The 21,317-nt window shown below is 36.5% G+C and overlaps 1 protein-coding gene across 2 annotated transcripts in view; it reads right to left on the reverse strand.

The window, feature by feature from the left end:
- Positions 1 to 20,507, reverse strand: part of LOC126759526 (dynein axonemal intermediate chain 4-like) — a 105,597-nt gene extending 85,090 nt beyond the window's left edge. The window contains exons 1-4 of one of the 2 annotated variants that reach the window (XM_050474385.1): positions 20,413 to 20,507; positions 18,640 to 20,348; positions 17,809 to 18,021; positions 16,219 to 16,453 (exon numbers count right to left, since the gene is read on the reverse strand). In XM_050474385.1, the coding sequence (XP_050330342.1) occupies positions 16,219 to 16,453; positions 17,809 to 18,021; positions 18,640 to 20,348; positions 20,413 to 20,427 (2,172 nt within the window). In that variant the 5' untranslated portion in view covers positions 20,428 to 20,507. Of the gene's footprint in view, positions 1 to 16,218; positions 16,454 to 17,808; positions 18,022 to 18,639; positions 20,349 to 20,412 lie in introns of those variants that run through there. The other variant, XR_007667017.1, reaches the window with a different exon arrangement.
- Positions 20,508 to 21,317: the final 810 nt, after the last annotated feature.

Consider the following 21,317-nt stretch of genomic DNA (forward strand, 5'->3'; position numbering starts at 1 on the left):
GCAGCCGAAGTTAACGTTTTTTCTTGTTTGTGTATTTGAAATTGAACGAATCAGCCGGAATTTAAAATCATTTTATATGGGAAGTGGGCGTGGTTCTTGTCCAATTTTGCAGTGTAACATAGAAATCATCCATCTGCAAAGACAGCCCCACTTTGGGTGGTCATTTATAAATATATAACTCCATATCTAAACAGCGGACATATCTTGCACGGGCGGGCGAACGGACAGACTGACACGACGTCTTGTCAACCTGATCATTTATCCCTATATCTATCTTTATTAGTTTTAGGTAATACAAACCACCGTTAGATCAAAAAACTATAATTCTCTGCTAGCAACATACTCTCTTGCAAGACTATATAAATAATATCGCTGGTTTTTATCCAAATTATGGAAGTGGTACTTTATGATAAGGTTGTTTCCTTGATATTGCCCGATCGGTGATTATAGTATGAAGATAGTTACATACATAACTACTTGGGCAACTATTTAAAAAGGTTTTTTTGTTTTTTTAAAGCATAGTGATGCAATATTCTGATAGGAATCACTTTAAAGCAGGTTACGTTGGTGTCTCTATACTCTAAACAAAGTATATTACGACGTCGATAACACTCACAAGGAAGCGTCGGAGACCCTATAAAATATATATACGATCTGAGTTGGTTGGCCATATTTATAGGTTTGTCCGTCTGTCTGTATATACGCTAACTTGTCCCTCAGATTTTGAATTATCGGTCTGAAATTTTGCGCACGTCCTATTCGTCACAAGAAGCTGCTATACGGAGGAAAAAATACTTTTTCTTGAAAATATTAAGTAGCCGAAAAAGTCTTTTCGTATTTTGCCAATAGATGTCGTTGCAATCGTATATCTCAAGTACCAATCACATTGTGTCATACCATATAGGGTTGGAAAAGTGAGATTTTAAGTTTCATTCAACAAAAAAAAACGAAATAAATTCGGGGAAGTTGAAAAAAGTTACAGCTGTTGAGAGAAAATAATGAAGAAATTCGCTATATTTTGAAATTTTTGTATAAAAAAGGGAAGAAGCAAGCCACGAATGAAATTTGTGAAGTTTACGGAGACAATGCTGTATCAGTTCAGGTAGCACAACAATGGTTCGATTGCTTCTGTTCTGGAAATTTCGATTTGCACTGATGATAGTTTTACACTGATGGAATAATATCTCCAGCGGAAAAATGGCAAAAGTGAACGACCAAAATGGTACATAATTGTTTGTTTATTTATTCGTATCAAAATAAAAAAAAATAAGTTGAAGTTTGCTTAGAAATACGAAAACACTTTTTCGACTACACAATATATAATTAAAATATTTCAATATCACAGTTAAATGCTATAGAAATTATTATATTTCTTTTTATGAAAAAGCTTTGATTTTTTTCGTGTTCAGAATGCTGTCATCTTAAATTTTCCACTCCATTCCGATGTTATTTTAACCTTAAATACTACATTCTTATGTGAGAGCCAAAGTGTGGTATGCAGATTTACATACCGAAATGAATACGAATATATATATGTATATGAAAATGTATAAGTATGTATGTATCTGCCATATAGCACCTCACCTTTTAATTTTTGTAGAAAATTCAGAAGAAAGTGCCGCAGCTGCACTTACGGCGGAACCATAAAATTTCAATTAAACGCAGCTCATTCACTCGATTAATTGACAAACTTCGGCAGGCAGTCAAAAGGGCAAACAAGCCACAAGCAACGACAACATTTAAGCGCTTCGCTTTCAATTTCACACACATTGCCGGCGAACATACACACACATACACTCATATGAGTGTAAGTTATATGGCAAGCGACAATTTAGAGAATAAATTTACCTCAGTTTATAGCGTAATCTTGAATGCGTGAAAGTTGAGCGGAAACTGGCGAAGGGGAGGAAGGGCTAAGACGAGCGGAACTGTGCGCGAAAGAAAGTAAACGGTACGTGAATGCGGTAATAAAGGTGTGTTGGTGAGGGTATTGTAAAGTTTATTGGCACGCATACCGCGCGTACTAACACATACACTCGCTCTCATACACACATATGTATGAAAATGTAGAATTTGTTTGTGTGTGAGTACAATGTATATTTGCGCAGATAACTGGCAGCCAGACACAATTTTCATTGAAAAATTACCTCAAATACATGGAAAACTTGCAAAGCTGTTGACTGCTCATTTATATGCAAAAAATCAGGGTGTAAGTGAGCGTGTGTGTGTGTGTTTGTGTTTGCGTGAGTTTTACGAATGAGTGTACGCGTGCAATCTTATCGCCAACATCCGCTTTCCTTCCGCTGGTGCGCTGCTGTTCGCTTTTTTGGTTTTTCTTCACATTTTGGCGCGCATGTGTTTGTGCGCCGGAAAGCAGACTAAAAACACGCGGAACAAGTTACGGCGACATTGTCATTTCAATATCGTAATAAATGGGCATGCACACCTTCACACATACAACAAAAACATAGATATGTGTTTGAGTGCGCTGATGACATTGTGTCTGTTGGCGGCTCGCAGGCCGGATATTTAATGCGTTGCTGCTTGTGTGTTTACAAAGTGTTTGATAATCGCTTTTCGTTGCAGAACAATAAGCGCGGCAAATAGGGATTGCCAATTGGCTGAGAATTGTTTAATGAAAAGTTTAGAAAAAATTGTGGGAAGATCAAAAGGATTCACAATTAAAAGTATGGAGCAATTTAAAGACATCTTATAGAAAAATTTAAATAAATACAGTTCTTATTCCCCTACCCTCGCAAGTTTTGAAATTCCGGATGAAGATTGAATTAGAAAAGATTCATGTGATAAAGTAAACGAGAGAGGAGTTAATTGCAATAAGAAGGTTGTAACGAAGGCCGGACTGTCAGACTATCTGCAGATCGCGCTGAAGTATTGGCTTTCTGGGAATGGATAGCTGCTCCGGGCGAATTTTTCACTAAAATCTAATGAGCAGAAGACGGTGTTTGGAGGAGAAGGTCGGAATTGCCACTGACCACTCTAGCGTTATCCAAGCGCAAGTGGCAGTCACTAAGATAGCAATAGATCCGACTATCTTGTAGTAGGGCAGTTGCGCCCAAGATTAGTAAAAGGTTATTTAGAAACTGTAAGGCTGGCGAGCCTGCTAGTACAGACTTCAGACCAGCTCAGCAGGCGGTGGTCAGCTAGCAGCAGCTGTGCAGTGGCAAAGTCCTTCTGGCCTGGAGTAAACCGTGGCTCTTCGTTCTCAAATAGATCCACCTTTGTGTGGTTGAAGCAGTTCTACCTAGCCACTGTCCGTAGGCAGTCAACACTTCCTCTTTAAATGGCCCGCTTTCGCGAGATTAAGACAAAAACTCCTTACTTAAATCTCATACTTTTAGACATTCTGGTAAAATAGCAGAAATAAAAGCAAAACACCAAAGCAGATTTCTGATAGGTTCAGGGCGCAGTTTTCGACAGCTGATAGTTGCTGCCTGAGTGTGAGCTCCGCCTTGCTGAAGCATCAAGTATCTAACCTGACCTCACCTTTTTATGGCTTGCTCATCCTACGACGATTTTTTTGTTTAAGAATTTATCGACTTTGGTCTAAATGTCTAAAGACTGCGCGGTAACGTAGGCAACGTTTTATATGAAACGGGTGATCCAAGTAAAGGCACTTTTTTCAATAGCCTTTTATGGGCAGATCGCACATGAGCCATTATTGGATAAAATTCGACCGAATAAATAGATCACGTCCAGCAGGCAATGAAAAAGAAGCAGCCGTAGCTGAGAGTATACACCATCACAATGGAAAGTCGATTCGGCGCCGATCACAGCAACTCGGACAGACGTATGGAATGACATGGCTCATTTTACGTCGAGATCTTAAATTGATAGCGTACAAAACACAGCTTGTGCAAGAAGTGAAGCCGCTCGACCTTTACAAGCGACATCGTTTCGCTCTATGGGCTCTTGAAAAGTTACAAGAAGATCCGACGTTAATCATTCAGAAAAAAACAACGGTTTGGTGTGGTTTGTGGTGCGGTGGAATCATTGGTCCATATTTCTTGAAAAATTATGCGGGTGAGAACGTAACTGTCAATTGCGGCCGTAACACCTATGATAACCGACTATTTGATGGCTGCAATTGAAGCTCATGATCTCGGCGAAATTTGGTTTCAATAAGACGGCGCCACTTCCGACACATCACATCAATCAATGGATTTATTGTGAAAACACTTCGATTAGCAGATAATTTCACGCCGAGCCGGTTTATTGGCCACCCAGATCGTGTGATATCACACCGTTCGATTTTTTCCTGTGGCGATATGTAAAGTCTAAAGTCTATGCGGACAATCCCGCTTCGATTCAGGCCTTGGAGTAAAACATCACGCGTGACATTCGCCAGTGACGAGTCAAAATGCTCGATTGAGTCATCGAAAATTGGACTCAACAGATGGACGTTCTGAGACGTAGCCGTGACCACCATTTGAAAGGGATAATTTTCAAAAATAAATGCCAAAGAATGTTCTTTCAAATGATAATAAACATACTTACACCATTAAATGTTAAGTTTCGGTATGTTTTCTTTAAACAAGTAGGGAACTTCGAAATGGATCACCCTTTATGTATTGTATTTTTCAAAATCGCAAGAAACAAGCGTCACCTCGAAAATCTTTTTGGATTCTGTTATTAAGGTTATAATTTAAATATATTTAATTTAGGCTAAATTTTACGTTATCTTTTAAATTTCAAAAATGTATTAAAAAGCTTAGTTAAAATAAATCAAAATTTAGCAAGTGGAAAACAATATTGACCACTATCAAACCGATGAAAAATTAAGAAGCATACATAGCTACCATATTTAATTCATTGTGTAAAAAATACAAATATTCACTACTATTTCAAATTTTAATACTTTCCGCGCTAAATTTATTTGTAAAGAATTTTTTTTTTTTTTTAATACAATTTATTATAGATAAGTTTTATACTATCAAAATCAACCTCTGCTGGCAACTCTACATCAATTCCGCCTTCACATTGTTCTTGTGCCTAAAACACACTACTTATTATACATATTTTTTGTGTTGTTGTGGCTCATTATTTTCGTTCACATGTGTGCGTTTAAATTATTTAGCAGCGGCTTGTTAGAAAACGTTTACAAAAACGGCGTTTAAATGGTCCATTGTGTGTGGCATGTGCCCACGAGAGTAAAAGGGATGTGTGAGCATAAATATTTAAGCCGGAATTCGCCATATAAAGCTCAGCTTTTGGTACACATAAATTAGGCGACTGTTTAATTTTATTTACAGAATCAATGAGGGAGATTTCAAATTGTTTCGACATTTTTCTAAAGCGACTATAAGAATATACTTAGGTTTAAACTTAGCTTCGAGAAATTTATAATTACATAGATACGAATTCTGATAGTTTTTTAATTTAATTTTTAATTCATTTCGCTTTTTTATAAACTGAACAGGGCATTTTTGAGTTTACTAGGAAGTTTGTAACGAATAAGAATTTTGAGATACCGTTTAAAATTTTGCACACGTCCTTTCCCCTAAGAAGCTGCTGCTTTATTGGAACCGCCGATAACGGAACACTATAGCATATAGCTAACACACAAACTGATCGATCAAAATGAAGTTATAGATCTTCAAAAAATATTATTATTCCTCGCGTGGTTGGAACCAATTCAGCTTTAAAAGAAGCAATTTATATCAAGTGAAATTAATGTCAGGACTTATTCGATATTGTTTCCACATAATCTGTGAAAGAAAGCCTACCGTCAGTCAACTAGTCATCTTCTGACAACACACTTGAAGCACATTAACCCTCATCGAAAACCTCGGGTCTGGCCAGGCATATTTTGTTTTTAAATGTGATTTAAATATACATATTTAGAGTGTAGTAAACGACTTGCGCTTCCAGGTAGCTTCCTAGAATTTTATTGTCTATAGAATTCAGAAAAAAAATTCAAGGATATCGTATCGAAAAGGACGAAAAAAGGATATTATAATATTACACCTTAGTGCACCAATGGTGCTTGGCTAGACCCCATATATTTTGTATGAAAATATATGAACTTTGGTATGTTTCTATCACTTCGCACGGTTGATTTATCTGTTTTCATGTTCGTTACATGTCCAAATTGGTTTGTATGTTTATCTAGGTCAAATACTTTAGCCGCTAGAGCGTTTTAATGGTTAAGAAAAATGTAATTTTTCTCAAAATGTTGCATTTTCTGTGAACGCTATTGCCACGCCAAGCGTGAACAAGGCAGTCAATTTGATTTCAACCAAATCGAGAGGTAAGAAATTTCAAAATTGTATCTATATTGTACATATATGAGCGTAAATACAACACGTATTTGCATACAAATGTATGTAAACACCACTTGACCTAGCCAAGCACCATTGGTCTCGACTAAGTGTATCAGACCGTTGGTCTCGACCAGGGTTAAGCCCAATAAATGCAAACAGCAGATTGAGTAGCATGACTAAGAAAGTATTCTCTTTATAGAGGAAAAATTTTTCACTTTTGAGGAAAGTTTTAATATGCAAAACGACAAAATCTTCCAAAGACGCAAATAATGTTATTCCAAGAGTTCAACGTGATCACCATCCAGCGGTTATAATCGTTTGGTAAGGAGACTCCTTTAAAGACGTTACATTACTTCGCTTCTGTTCAAAAATGGAGCAGAAGTGTACCAGCAGAATATTTTAAAAGGCGTGGTAAAGTAGTTAAGCAATACTCTCTTTCTGGTTTCATATTTGCAGATTATTGGTCATGTGGTCAAAGTTGGAGAACATAGCTTGTCGAATAGCTGACAGAAATTTGGAGGGCCTCAATAAAACGTTGTCAATACCAATATAAACTCCATTTGATATATGGCCTAATCGCTTGAAGATTTGTGTAAACGGAAAAGATGAGCACTTTGAAAAACATTTTGAACATCGGATATCTAACATATACATTATTAATTAAATAAAATTAACTTTAATAAAAAATTTTATATAATTCCATTTTTATAACAGCCTGAACTTATAACAGAGCGTATGGCGGGGACTAAGTAAATTAATGTAAGATTCATTTCGGTTCAACGATCGAGTCGTATATTCCTCGAAATGTTTAAAAATTGTGCTATGAGAGGAAATAATATAAATATCAAAGAACACAATGCAAAACGTGTCAATGAGTGGCTTTAATTAAAACCGAAAGACGCACGCACAGAAGAACATTGTATTTGCATGGGTTTCGGAGGATATACTAGCGCAAGGTTACACTGTAGGTGTTCTAGACTGTTGGAACAGCTGGTACAGTTTTTTCGATTCGCTACTCACTAATTTGACGGATTGGAATAGCTATTAAAAAAGTAATTAAAAACGTTTAATTTGAAATATACAAATAAAATATGCTTCTAAAAATTTACCAAAAATACAATTATTGTTAAAATTTAATTATAATAATGTTGAAATAATATTTTTTTTCTTTTCTTAAGTAGTATAGTGATAGCGATATGATAATTAAATCGATAAATTATTTATTGGATATAATATAGCCTTGACAGATGCGACATACTTTAATGCATGTATGTGTATTTTTGTAGTCAGGATATTTTTTGCTTTCATATTGTTTTTGTTATTCAAGGTTAATGGTTTTCTGATTACCTCAACGAACACATCTAATCGCATTTCATAATTTCATAATAGATTTTTTATACGCATATTGTATGAAATTCAGAATAACGCACTCTCGTCTGAGAGGCATTGCTAATGGGTCGTTTTAATGCCTGTCATTCTTCGATAAACAATAAACGCATTCTCAAATATAAAATATTGACATTATCACTTAATGCAGTAACATAAAAGGACTTTTATTGTACCTTTCATAACTGCTTCGGATATATATAAATCGCATATACTATATAAATAAAAACAGCTCACACTATTTCCAATTAGGACAGTCAGTGGGTTAATGGTTGGGAAACAAATGAAGCTAGTATATATGTATATATTAAAGTACTAGTGTTAAAGTGTGACGGCGCGGTGTCCATTAAAACACCACCTCCCAATTTTTGTCGCATATAGTACATATAACTTAGCCTTAAAAATGGCATTGTCGGTTTGCTTAAGTTCAAAAATGTTCAGTTAAGAAGTACCAAATGGTGATAATAGCTATATAACTTTCACGATTTTCGCAAAGAAGCTCCTCTTTGATACTATGACTATAGCAAAAGTGGAAGAGAAATGGTTTTAAGGGCCATTACAGATCATGACATACGCATGTTAAACTTAATCCTTAAACCACAAAGAGCCAAATGATAACAATAAAAAAATATGCCACTAAAAAGCCGGTTGTCTTTAATACTTGGTTGTGGGAGAAGTTTGTTGCAAGGCACATAAAGAAACTTATCGCTGTTTTTAGAAAAAGCTTATTTTTATTTGGCATTAAAACTTAATACTTTAGCACAAAATTTAATATTATCAACAAAACCGACTTTCATTATAGATTATTTTTGAAACAAATTAATACAAAATCACAAGATTTTCCACACCGCTTGAAATACTATTCAACTATAATTAAAATATTCTTTTTTAGCCGCAATAATATTTACTTTGTGGAAACATATAACAACTCTCAACTGTTTTGCTTTTGAAAATTCTATTTAACCTGGAAATGCTTGCGGGCATCAACCAGAAACCGTTATATGAACTCATATTTTGGGTTGACAGATGACAGTTCGTTGACAGGCAAAGCAAAAAACACAAATGAAAAAACAACTAAAAAAAAAAGAGAGCCCGAGTAACACAAACAAAGCAAGAAACAAAAAGTTAACAATAAAAGATTGTCAACAACAATCAAACCTTCGCTGTTGAGCTCAAAACAATAGAACGAACCGGAATTGCAATTGCAATGACAACAATAAAAGCAACAATTGATTGCAAAAACTATGAGAGATGATACTAGATGATACTCCTGTCCAACGGCACACAAATATTATTTAACTCCAACTTATGTTTCCCTTTGCACTCGCAAATCAAAATAGCCTGCTGGGCCTCCTAGGCAGAGGCGTAACAGCGTTGCCTACAAAAACACGGCACACCTCTGAGCCACATCATCACTCCCGACTATTGCCGCCGTATGCTCTGCATATTGGTCGGTTTTGTCTTCGCTTTCAGATTCTGTCCACATTCGCCGACCGCGTCTCTATCATTCTTGCCCTCAAAATGATTTGGAAAATTTTAGCATGAATAACAGAAATGTCACACTCCATGAGCGTTGCACAGTCAACTGACAGGCGTTGAGTCGCTAGAAAAAGTTATTGGTGTATGAAAATGTTGTTTGTCTTAGCTGACGGCTGATGCTGTAAAATATTTACCGCCGACTTTTTGGTTTTGCAATCGCATGAGGCTTTTCATGTTTCTGTTTCTGTTTTTGTTTTTTTATATTAATTTATATCCAGCTGCTAACTCTTCAAATTTGGAAAGAAGGAATATTACTGAGTCTTGACTGCCCGATGTCGAGGAGCACCAATAACAGCGGCCAGTTATAGACGCTCTCGACATTCTTTAACTACCACTAAATCATAATAAATGAGATGAAGAAAAAAATATTGAAATTTAATAGGCGAACAGCTGAGCTTCCGCAGATCACAGCTGAGTCTACGAAATCGAAACGCATTCAGCAGTTATCACCGAAGAACTTTTTCAAAAAATATTATGGGAAATATTTTATAGACACAACACAACAACAGTAACAAATGTCAGAGCTCTTTCTTTGCAAAAACTGGATTCATCAATAGACCAAACCTGGAGTAATGTTACCACATATCATTAGAATTAAATTCATGTAATAAATTATCCGATAAACGATCTCAAAAAAAGAATATAAACTTGGAAATCCTTGCAAATTTGTAAATTGTTATTTGTGTGTCAGAATCTCAGTATTAGAAAATCTTCTGATTTGGAAAAAAATTGTTAGATTCAGTATTCAAAACTAATTTCTAACGAAATAAAACCCGATTTTTTGTTTGCGCTGCATCTTGATGATTAGTTGATTCAAAATTCTAGATAAGGAACTTTGGGTGAGCTTCTGCTTCTATTTTCGGAATGTAATAGTATCAGAAGTCATAAAGCTGAAGTTCCACGGAGAGTAAAGACACACCTCTACATAATTTTGTACGTCAGTCTTCACCTACGAACCTTGTAAGGCTACATAAGTATATCCATGTCATGTTTGTAAGCACTTCACGTAATGACCATCTTAAAACTACCCTGAATTCCGCAGGAAGTTTCCCAGAACTAGCATTTTAATTCCATGTAATTTGAATAAAACGAACTGTAAATAGTGAGTGAGTGAAGTTTGCGTGTTTGAGTAATGCAATCGGAAATTTCGACTTCCGTTTTGGGAATCACCAGCATTTCCGCCATAAAAACAAATATTAACATGTATTAAGTTTAAGCAATTTGAAGTTTATAGGGGAAAGTTAATTTGAACCACAGCAGTTGACTGCCATAAAAAATACGTATTGCGTGTATGTATGTAAGAGTACAAAATAAAAATAAATTTTTTAAATCGCTTGTAAAAAGCCAAAATGATAGGAGTAGTACATTTTTTGTATCAGTTCTCGTAGGATGGCCTTGGAAACTGTAATCTATTGTAATATCTGTCGAACAAAAATATGCATTTATAATGTACACGAAGTGTAAGAAATAGTAAGCATAGGAATATTGCGAAAGAATATATATGCCAATCATTAAAGATAAAAATTACCAGATGAAAAGTTCGGGAATAACCAAACATTTTATACTCTTGCAACTTGCAAGGATTATAGCCAGGGAAATACCTTCAGGGACTATTCACCTTCAGCTTGTTAGTTATATGGGGTCTAGGGCGAGTTTTTAGCCGTTATAAGAAAAACACGCTCTTGTAATTTTACAAAGATAACTCTCATATTGACCCATATATGCGGTATAAAGTCACCCGGAAGTTCGAAAATATTCATATTGGGTATTTGGGGCATATGGAAGTATTGATTTCATTCAATCCATTTGTAGCACACAGACATACCATTGTCAGAGAAGGCTTATCTGTGAATTTCAATCATGTATCTCGCACTCTCATACTCTTTAGCAACATGTTGCAAGAGTATAAAAATGTTGCGAAAGAGTTCAACATCCCTTGCTCGACAAAATGGTAAATGTATTATAATCAAATTTGTATGTTATTAACTTACAATATTATAGGTCTTAGACTATATAATTCCAGATACGAGTATACTTATGTATAAGACTCGAAATAAATAATGAAGTGAAGTGGGTTCTAATTATATTCCTTTTACGCCCTCAAGCGACTTATTTCCTGAAGCACATGTTCGATTTTTGGGAACGAAAAAATTACTAGAAACCTAATTTGAGTTGCGATGATGATGAGGTTTGCACGAATGTATTCAGGTAAAGTAAAATAAAAATATTTTAGACCCAATGCGAAAAATTCATGGAGTAGCATATCACGTCATAATTTTTGCAATCTCCTTTGAAGTCGACAGGACACAAGCTTTATTCCCTATAGCATCTGAGTACATATTCTAAAATACTAAAATATTTTACTTTGTAGTAAGTTTTTTGGAATATCAAAATTTCAAAAGAACTTGTTGTTTTCCCTATTCAAATACCCAGGACTCCAATAGAAATGATATGATTTCCAAGACGTTCTCACGAATTGGGACTGTCTCAAACTGCTCTGCTGATTTTGCTTTGGTACAACTTGAAAACTATAATGATTTTTTTAAGAAAATCATCTTTTCCGATGAATCTTACTTTGATCTGAGTGGTGCGGTAAACAAATAAATTTATCGATTCTGGTGCGAAGAAAATCCACAAATTATTCACGAACAATCATTACATTCACCTAAGTTGATAGTTTGGTGTGGTTTTTGATCTGATGGAATCACCGTCCATACTTCTTTCGAAATGAAGCTGTTGACACTGCGACTGTCAATGGAGAGCGATATAGATCGATGGCAACCAACTTTTTATGGCCGCAATTGGAAGAAGTTTATCTTGACAACATGTGGTTTCATTTGCCACACATCAACCGAATTATTGCGAGAAAAGTTCGGAGATTCGATTATTTCAAGAAACTGTGACGTTGAATGGCCTCGTAGGAGTTGTGATTTAACACCATTAGATACTTCTTGTGGGGTTATTTGAAGTCATTGGTCTTAAGCAATGAACCAGAATCTCTTCAAGCTTTAGACATCAATATTGGATGTCATACGACTTGATTTAGTTGAAAAATTACTCGAAATTGGGTTTTATCGAATTCGTTAAATCAAGAAAAGTCGTTAAGGTGATTTAAGTGATGTTTTACTCAGAACATATTGTATCGATTGTACTTCACTTTGCTGTGCTTTATTTTTAAAGTAATCATATCACTCTTATTGGAAAACCCTGTACTCTTCAAAGGTATATGAATGTCAAGTAAGGTTGTACATGTCTTCGGCTTATATTTCAGGTTTAAATGGGTAAGATTGAATCATATTGGAAAGGGCCCCGATTTTACTAAACAACAAACAATTCCAAAAAGCGCATAGGGCGGATTTCCAAAGCTATTGGTCTGGAGCCTGACATGAAGTTAGAAACATTTTCTTTTATCAAAGGCTTTAATGTATGGAACACGTCGGCAGTGAAAAATTGGACGAATTTGTTCCTTATTTAACGTACTCATCTGCGTTGACTATTTTCGGAGATTGTTTTTATAATCTGAAGAGGGTATATACATACATATATATTAAATTTGGAGCGAAGATTATAACACTCAGAAGCAAACGAAGACACAATGAAAATGGACAACTTAGATATTAATGCTAAATGGGAGCTTATTTCAACAACAAGTGGGTCATTACTTATCAAAGATAACGCTGATACTGGACCATTAATTAATAAATTTACATTCGAAAGGAACGGAATTCGAGTTGACTTAGCCATGTCCGTTGGTCTGTATGTCTGTATTTTCACCCTAAGAAGCAGCTCATTTTTCAGGAATCGCCGTTATTGGACCATTAGAGTCCACAGCTGCCATACAAACTGAACGATCGAAATCAAGTTCTTGTAAGTAATATTTTGTATTTATGAAAGGAGTTAAAGTTTTTTCAACTTTATGCTTTTATAAGAATTGTTTTATTATGTTTTTTCAATTAAGGCGGTTACTCGAATGTACGAGGTTTTACAAAGCATTTTTATACAAAAAAAAATTAAAAACTATGACTAAATCAAGTCCATGATATTTCCTTTATTTCAATATATGTATGTATGTATGTCCTTTAATCACTTAAAGGTTCGAGATTGAAACATTCAATTATCTTAAAACCAACACGAATAAAGTTCAATTCCAGTGATTGACTTTTATGGCCTTGTGTGTTTATCCAAGCAAGAAATCGTCACCATATCCGTTACCAAGCAACATATCTTTGACACATTTGACAGCTAGCATTGCTTTACTAGTGGAAAAATCAAAGATACATGTACAAAGCAAAGAAGTGGAGAAAAAAAAAGCGAAAGAAGAACAAGAAGCAACACTCCGGCAAGTGTCAATGGAATTTCTTGTTATTGTACAGTGGATTTTTGTTTTTATTACATTTTCCACAGCAAAGCTTCGTACTAGCTTTATGCTGCTGCCCACATTGGCAACAGTTTTATTGCATTCTCCTGCTGATTGCTGGTGTCAGCAATGTCACTTGACACCCGCAAACTGTTGGGAAAAACTAGGCGACATGAAAAAAAGCGATAGGGCCGGATTAAACATCAATGGTTGGGTGTGAGAGGATTTCCTTTATGAGATTGCGTGCATTTGATTTGCTTATTTGAACTCTTAGCTGCCTCGGTACCCTGCCTACTTTTGGGGTTTTTAAGGAAATCAAAGTCATTGTCAGTTTCGCGTAATGGTTCCCAGAGTTAGCACTAACTGATTTTGCTGGTATTTAAATGCCTATGAGTAGATATATGCACATCCAATTGTATCTACATATGTAGAGCGCTCAGTAGACGCTATGTAGAGTATATTGGTGTTCACTCGCATGTACATAGTAATACTCGTGAGACAGTTAAGCCGAGCGAGTTGACAAGCACTACAGCTTTCGTCGAATTGAAGCATTCGACTGCGTAGGCGTGCCAGACATCGAACGACATGACATGACAAGGCAACATTAAGAAGTGACGAACGTCAAGGCAAGCAATGACTTGGCGATACAATTGCTGTTAGGCATATGAAGACAGTATACAATTTTTTCTACAAACATTGCGAGATTGAATCTGATTTTTGAGTTTTAAAGGTTTATAAGAAGTTGATAGGTACAAGTAGGATTTAACAAACAATATTCTGTAAAACTAGCCTTAAATAACAGATTGGTGTAACTGGTAATTTTTATGAAAATATTTTCAAACAAGAAAATGTCTATTATTAAATAATATTTAAATATATAAATTATTAAATGGACTAATTGCTTCATACGCCGTAGTTCGAACATAGCCACAGTATTATTTTTTCCAGTCATACATATCGGAGGATGCAGCCATGTGTCGAAGTGCACGTAAGTGAGGAAAGATCTCTGAGCGCCATTCACTTGGGAGTGGCCAGAAACGATTCTCTTACATATGGCTCAAGCAAAGCAGCTTACGACTTCCAGTCTTGACAAAGTATCCTCTGGGTAACCAAAAAACATTCGTTTGAAGGCGAATTATCCCTCTCCAGTGTTGTGCGCTGGGTTTGGGACCCGTGACTTAAAAAAACATCCCGAATGAAAAGGACACAACAACAGCATCGGAGAAAAGAAGAAGTTGCTTTTATATCGCTGTCTGAATTTGGCATCCCCGAAAAAACTAATACGGCTGTGTAAACTGACGTTGAGCAATACCAAAAACTCCATCAGTATCGGGAAGAATCCGACTTCGTGCGACTTTTCAATCGCAAAGGCAACGGCGAATACCGCAGTCGGGGGAACGATGAGCTTTATGAGATATACGATAACATTGCCATAGTTTAGCGAAAGACAGTCATCCGAATGGATGAAAACATTCCAGCTCTGAGAGTATTCGAGCAGTACACACCGGTGGAAGCAGAGGAAGAGGAAGACCTCCACTCGACGCTTGGAGTCTCTAATTGGCGCTAATTAGTGAAAGGGAAGAACGACTGGCGAGCTGTTGTAAACTCGGTTATAACCACGTAAGCGGTGTCTATGCAAATAAAGAAGAAGACAAACCGAAAATTTATATTACCCGTCGTTAATTCTACAACAGACTTTTTCTAGAAAATATCTTAAAATTATTACGGTTATTTTGTAACACCTTTGCAAGATTTTCAAATGAATGGAAATACCCCGATGTTTTAACTGATTCATAAATTTTACTTTAACATTCGCCAGTAGTGATGAGTTTAATTTGTATCGGGCCCATAACTACATGGTCATTGCCCATCTAAAGCTTTAACATATTCCCACCTTTCTGAAAATTTGTGGATTTCACTCTAAAAAAGTACGTCGGCTCTGGCCACCAAGCCAATTTTTGATTCCCGGTTCTGTTATGAACCTGACTTGGCAAACAGAACGAATATATGTAGTTATACAGCCAATGAATGAACTTCACTCGCTAGACCTTATAATTCAGGTATTATGATTTTACCAAATTCAGAGCATAAAACTTCATTTACCGTTGATTTGGTGTTGGCACATATGTTCTCATTCGCTATATCTTATAATTCAGGTATTATGATTTTACTCGAATAAATCTTTTTCTGTTTTCCCTTTTTCATGGTATCTGCTGTGCTATGGTGAATATAATTTTCGTGGTACTTAAAAATCAGACAGATTCGACGTTTCGACAGCTCCAGTTTAATGAAGTAAAAGCCTTTAGGATATTGTCTCAATTGACATGATTAAAGTGGCATATATCTGCAATGAAGATCTTACTTGTGCGGCCTAAATCTACAGAAACTTGCGTTTTCTTTACGTTTGAAATTTTTCCCGATGAACACTCATAACATTTGTTAAGCCTCCTCTGAACATTGAAGATGGCTGGTACAGTAGAGAAACCCAAATAACCGATCGGTAACCGATTAAAGAGAACATTCCACACAACACTCCACACAAAATATTAAAATTGTAATAATATTATATTTCATGTCTGCAACATCGAGTTACAAGTACAGAGACCAAATATTATATGATAATAATAGTAGTAAAAATATGAGTTTAAGTTTAGCTCATTTATATTTCCAGTACGCAGACTTGGAGTGATGATTCTCCACTTTGTAGCCAAAGTAACCAATGTTCTTGAGATCTTGCATTAAAGTCGGTGATAATTTGATGGCGTTATAGATCGCTTTCTCCAACTCAGCGTATTGATTGTGGGATTGGAAGGGCATATGTTCGAAGCTACACATCAGCACGTTGCCACGTTCATTGCCGAGAGCAAGCGAACGGCCACATAAGCTCAATCTGCGTTAAGAAGATGTTATAGGGTTGTAGTACAGAAATGAACGGATACTGAGTTTTTAAATTTGATGTGAATGTTTTGAGAAAATGAAATGCCTGCAGTTGATATTGTTTTGGATTGTATGTGAGGTAAACTGTGCTATTCATTTTATAAAACATAGTATATTCCATTTGAATTTCGAAGAGCGATTTCATATAATAGAAATGGTTTTGAGTTATCAGGTTAGTAATTGTATATAAAGAGCTTATAATTAAACTCAAAACGTCTTTTTTTTACTCCACTTTATAAAAAAAAAAGAAAGTGTAGGGTATATAAAACATAGGGGGACGAACGTATTAGGAAGCTCGTAAATCGAAACATATGTGACCGAAAATTCATCGAAATATACTTAATAAAAATAACAGCTGTAAACTGTTTAAGTTACAGTATATATCAACCGATAAGAGGCGCGTTACCACATGTAATATCCTCTCGTTGTTGAATCGACAGACAACATTCCTGAAGTAATTTCGAGGAATTGTACCGAGTTGGCAGTGCTTGGTCGGATAAATATCCGGGTCCGTTCCGGTTACTTAAATCCGACTGTCATGGGAACGTTATTTAAGGTCGTCCATTGAGGCCCGTTCCGGTTACTTAGACTCGACAGTCGTGGGAACGATATTTAAGATCCTCAATTGGATCACGACGCACCCAACAATTAAAAGAAAACAAGAAAAAACATTATCTTCGGCTGCATCGAAACTTTAATCCTACGTTCCTTATGGGAACTTTATGTAAAACAAGATCTGAAAACGTAGCCATATAACGGTTTGCATCTAACGGAAAATGTTTTGCTAGTTCTTTCTAGCCACATTGTTTAATATTAACAAATTACGTAAGGTTACCCCATGAGGAAAATTATCTTCATAAAAAATATTTTTCTTGATGTAGATTGATCAGTTTTTTTGACAGCTATATACTTTAGTGGTGCGATCTGAACAATTTGATAAATTGTCGTCGACGTTACCCAACGGTAGGCCCAGGAAACGTGCTTGTCGACGGGGTCGGACCAAAGGGAAAAGGTTGTCAGATTAGTAGGGTTAGCAGGGCATGCAAAGAAGTGGTCAATGTTATCGCAAGGGTTACTCTCGTTTGTTGTAGCAACTTGAGCTTGCAGACGAGAAGCAACAATTTGATGGTAGGTTGTGGCGCTTGGTAGGTTGTACGATATCTCGTCAAAGAAAAAAGTTTTCCATACAAGAACTTGATATCTTTAGAGGAAAACTTTTTGGACTAGTGGAATTATCTTGTTTCAAATGTTGTATGATTTTAAATATGTACGAGTATATGTATATTTTTTAGTTAAAGCTTTACTCACTTTGCTAAGGTATGAAATGAAGAATCTATATTTGTGGTTGATATAGGGTCCAATAAGTTTCGTCGTAAATCCCATATGTCAATAGTTTCGCGATTGACAGCAATAATTACCGTTGAGTGAGTACGACTCCACATGGCACAATGAACTGGCATATAGCGATCGCAAAGGGTTATTAGAGGCTGAAAAATACCCTCCAGCCAAATGCGAATTGTCCTGGAAATACAAAAAAAAAATCGAAAATTATAAAAAACACATCAAAAGGAAATTGAAAATTATAAAAAAAAGTCAAAATTAAAAAAAAACTTACTAATAACTACGTCTTTTATGTTGACAAAGTTTGTTAAAGGAAAGGAAGGTCTCGAATTATAATTGGTGCTTTTGTCTATGGTCTATAGACTCAAAATTTATACACTCTAATTCTAATTGGTTTGCATTTCCATATAGATACCGATTTAATTAACGAAAAACTCTGAACTAGAGTTACAAAATCTTCCGAAAATTCATAGAGAAATCTAAGTTCCGTCGAATTCACTACAGCGATATTTTCCATAAGGAGGGAGGAGATATATCACGAGGTACGTGCTCTCGCAAAAATTCAAAGAGAATCCGAGCCGATGAAATTCAAAGAAGTAAAATTATTCAAGGTATATCCTTTGCTAATACTAATAGTCCCGATTTCTCTTTAAACTACTATTCGACCTTAAGAGCTAAATCGAATAACAAGCGAAGAAGTAAATTACGAAGAAAACAAAGTCGAGCATTCGCAAAATATACACGCACGGTAGGAAACGAGACTAAAAGCTGCTCACTTCATCCTTACGCTAAACCCACCAATCATTGCCGCAGGTTAGAAACAGTTTCGGTGACCAAGGTGAGAAATCCATATGGTTAACGGAGCCCTCATGAACCTTCAACATTTCCAAATAATGATGTGTGTGATTCAGCGAGCACTTCTGTATGCAACCTTCGTCGGTGAGTATGTAATAGATATCGCTTTGCACCGGATGCATAACTAGATGCAAACCGCTAGCGCTACGTCCCGAATCGAGCGACTTTTCTTCGTTCATTACAATATTTTTGGATTGAAACCCTTCAGGATTGCCTTCGATGCGCAGTAGCTCCATCTGACGCATACCCAACAGATATGGGCTCGCTATAATGCGGAATTTCGCTACTTTGCCATCACGAGTTAGCGCTAAAAATGGATCTGCTTCGGCGGCATTCTCTTGTGTTTGGCGAATCCATTGTATAGCGGTCACCGGTTCACAGCTCAATAAAACGCTGCGCTGCGAAATCGCAACCGGCGGATAGTCCGGTTTTGTTATGTTTCGCACTTGCACTGTGCCATCGTACAGGCCAATGGCAAGGAGAAAAGGTAAAAATGGTGAGAACTCAACTGCTGATACCGGCACTGGATAGCTGTAGTGGCGTTCCGGGTTTTGTGGATTCTTCATACTCCAAACACAGACGTTACCATTCGGCACGGTCACTTTCGAGGCATCCGAATAGAAACCATATGCGACGGCTATTAGATCACCATTGCCATGACAAAAACTTAGAGCAGCAATAGCTTTGCGCCGCTTATCCAGGCCACCTTGAAATTTGGGCTGTATCAAGCGATAGAGAAGATTCAACGAGTATTTATACTCGGCGTATTTGTCCATTTTAGTGGGTATATTCATGTTGCGATAACGGCGTTGTCCCTGATGATAACAATTGCTAGCCAATATACGTTCCAACACCATGGCCGCGTAGGAGAATTGTGGATTTTTTGCAATTAAATCTAAAACGCCCGTACTAAGTGAGTGACGCTCATTGAGCGCGGTCGGTGTTTGGAGCAGTTGTTGGTAGGTGTCGAACATTTCGAAAAACGATACGTAAGCTGCCCTTTCGCCGAATTTCTTTACGTTTGTACTGACAGTGCGCGGCTTCATCAGCACACCGACTGTCTGCGTTTCGGCATCGGAACGCCGACGTACTTTGCCCTTACCTATTGTTAGGTAATCGTAAATGCGATTGTCATGTTCGACAACATCGGCTTCTGCACTGCCTTTCGGTACGGTAAAACTGTTTTGATGGTATAACACGAATTCGGGCGACTTGCGCAAAACCACTTTTATAAAAGGTAAAGGTTCTCGCTTGGCGAAAGTAATTTCATGGTAATAGTGATGATATTCGTGGAGTGAACCGCTCGATCCTATTGCTTGTATGATTTCATCTAGTGACAGCTTCAGACCCAGACGTGTACTGGACTTGGCTTTCACTGAACTTATGCTTATTCGGCGACTATTGAAACTTTGTACGCTGGAGCTTTTGGTCATTTGTTTTATAAGATCTTCGGCATAGGTGGCTATACTGCGAAATCGAAGCGTTGACCGCGTATCGGTATCGATGAGCTTGGGTGTGACATCTATACTTTTACCGCGTACAATATCCCTCAGTTCCAAGGATTGGCGCCAAATCATCGCATTTTCGATTTCTTTGCTCAGCGCGAAGTTGTAAGTGACACGCGAGATGTGACTTTTTTTCTTTTCGCCGAGCTAAAAGTATGAAAATATGAAAAAAAACAACAACAAGTTTTGTAGATTCGTATGTAATTCATACGGTTTTGCGCGACATTGTGAGTTTGACTTTGGCAGCGAATAGGTGGAAATTAAATCAATCGATCGTGGAAAAATTCTAAGAAAAAATTGTGTGTGAAAAATATGATGTTTTCAAATTAGGTATGTATATATGATTGATTTTTCGATTCTTGTAAGTGTCAGAATACGAAAAACAAGCGAACAAGCTCACTCAGTTTTGGAATCGAAAAGAACTCAGTCAAATGGAAATTACTCTTGTACTATTCAATATTCTCTTTTTGAAAACATTTTTTGAATAAAACTTGCGGACTTACAGAATTTACTTCTGAAATAATAATAAATAATAATAATAAAACTGCATTCTTAGGCTTAGTGTGACATACCAGGTTCATACTAATAACCGGTCGTTCTTTTCCGAAACATTTCTGTCGTTGGGCTGATTAAACTAAATTTCTTTCCTATTAGGCAAATGAAGACGTTTATTAGTGATTACTTCCTTCAGACGATTCAATTAATAATAGTTAAGGAACGATTAGACGATTCCCTGCCAATCACACAAATAATATAAACAACTTTCCTAACAGTCAATTTTGGCTTGGCCACCGATTGTTGTGTCTCACTACCATTCGACATATTTTTTCCCGATCTTTAGACATTTCTCTTCTGTAAGGTTTGCCAGTGGTCTCAACTTTAAGAGCGCTAGGCCTAATTTATGGTCGTCATAATCGTTCTGTTAGATCAACAATTGAGCATCTAGTGGAAAAATTTGAATCCACAGGCACAGTAAAAAATGTTCCCACATCCTTACAAGATTACATTGATGCATGAACTAAAGCCGCGTGACCACCGGAATCATCGTATGTTCGTGAATTGGTCTGAGCAACAACTTGAAAATGATCCGGATTTTCATCGAAAAATCGTCTGCAG

The sequence above is a fragment of the Bactrocera neohumeralis genome, chromosome 5 (assembly GCF_024586455.1).
Source record: "Bactrocera neohumeralis isolate Rockhampton chromosome 5, APGP_CSIRO_Bneo_wtdbg2-racon-allhic-juicebox.fasta_v2, whole genome shotgun sequence".
In the NCBI taxonomy this organism is placed as follows: Eukaryota; Metazoa; Arthropoda; class Insecta; order Diptera; family Tephritidae; genus Bactrocera; species Bactrocera neohumeralis.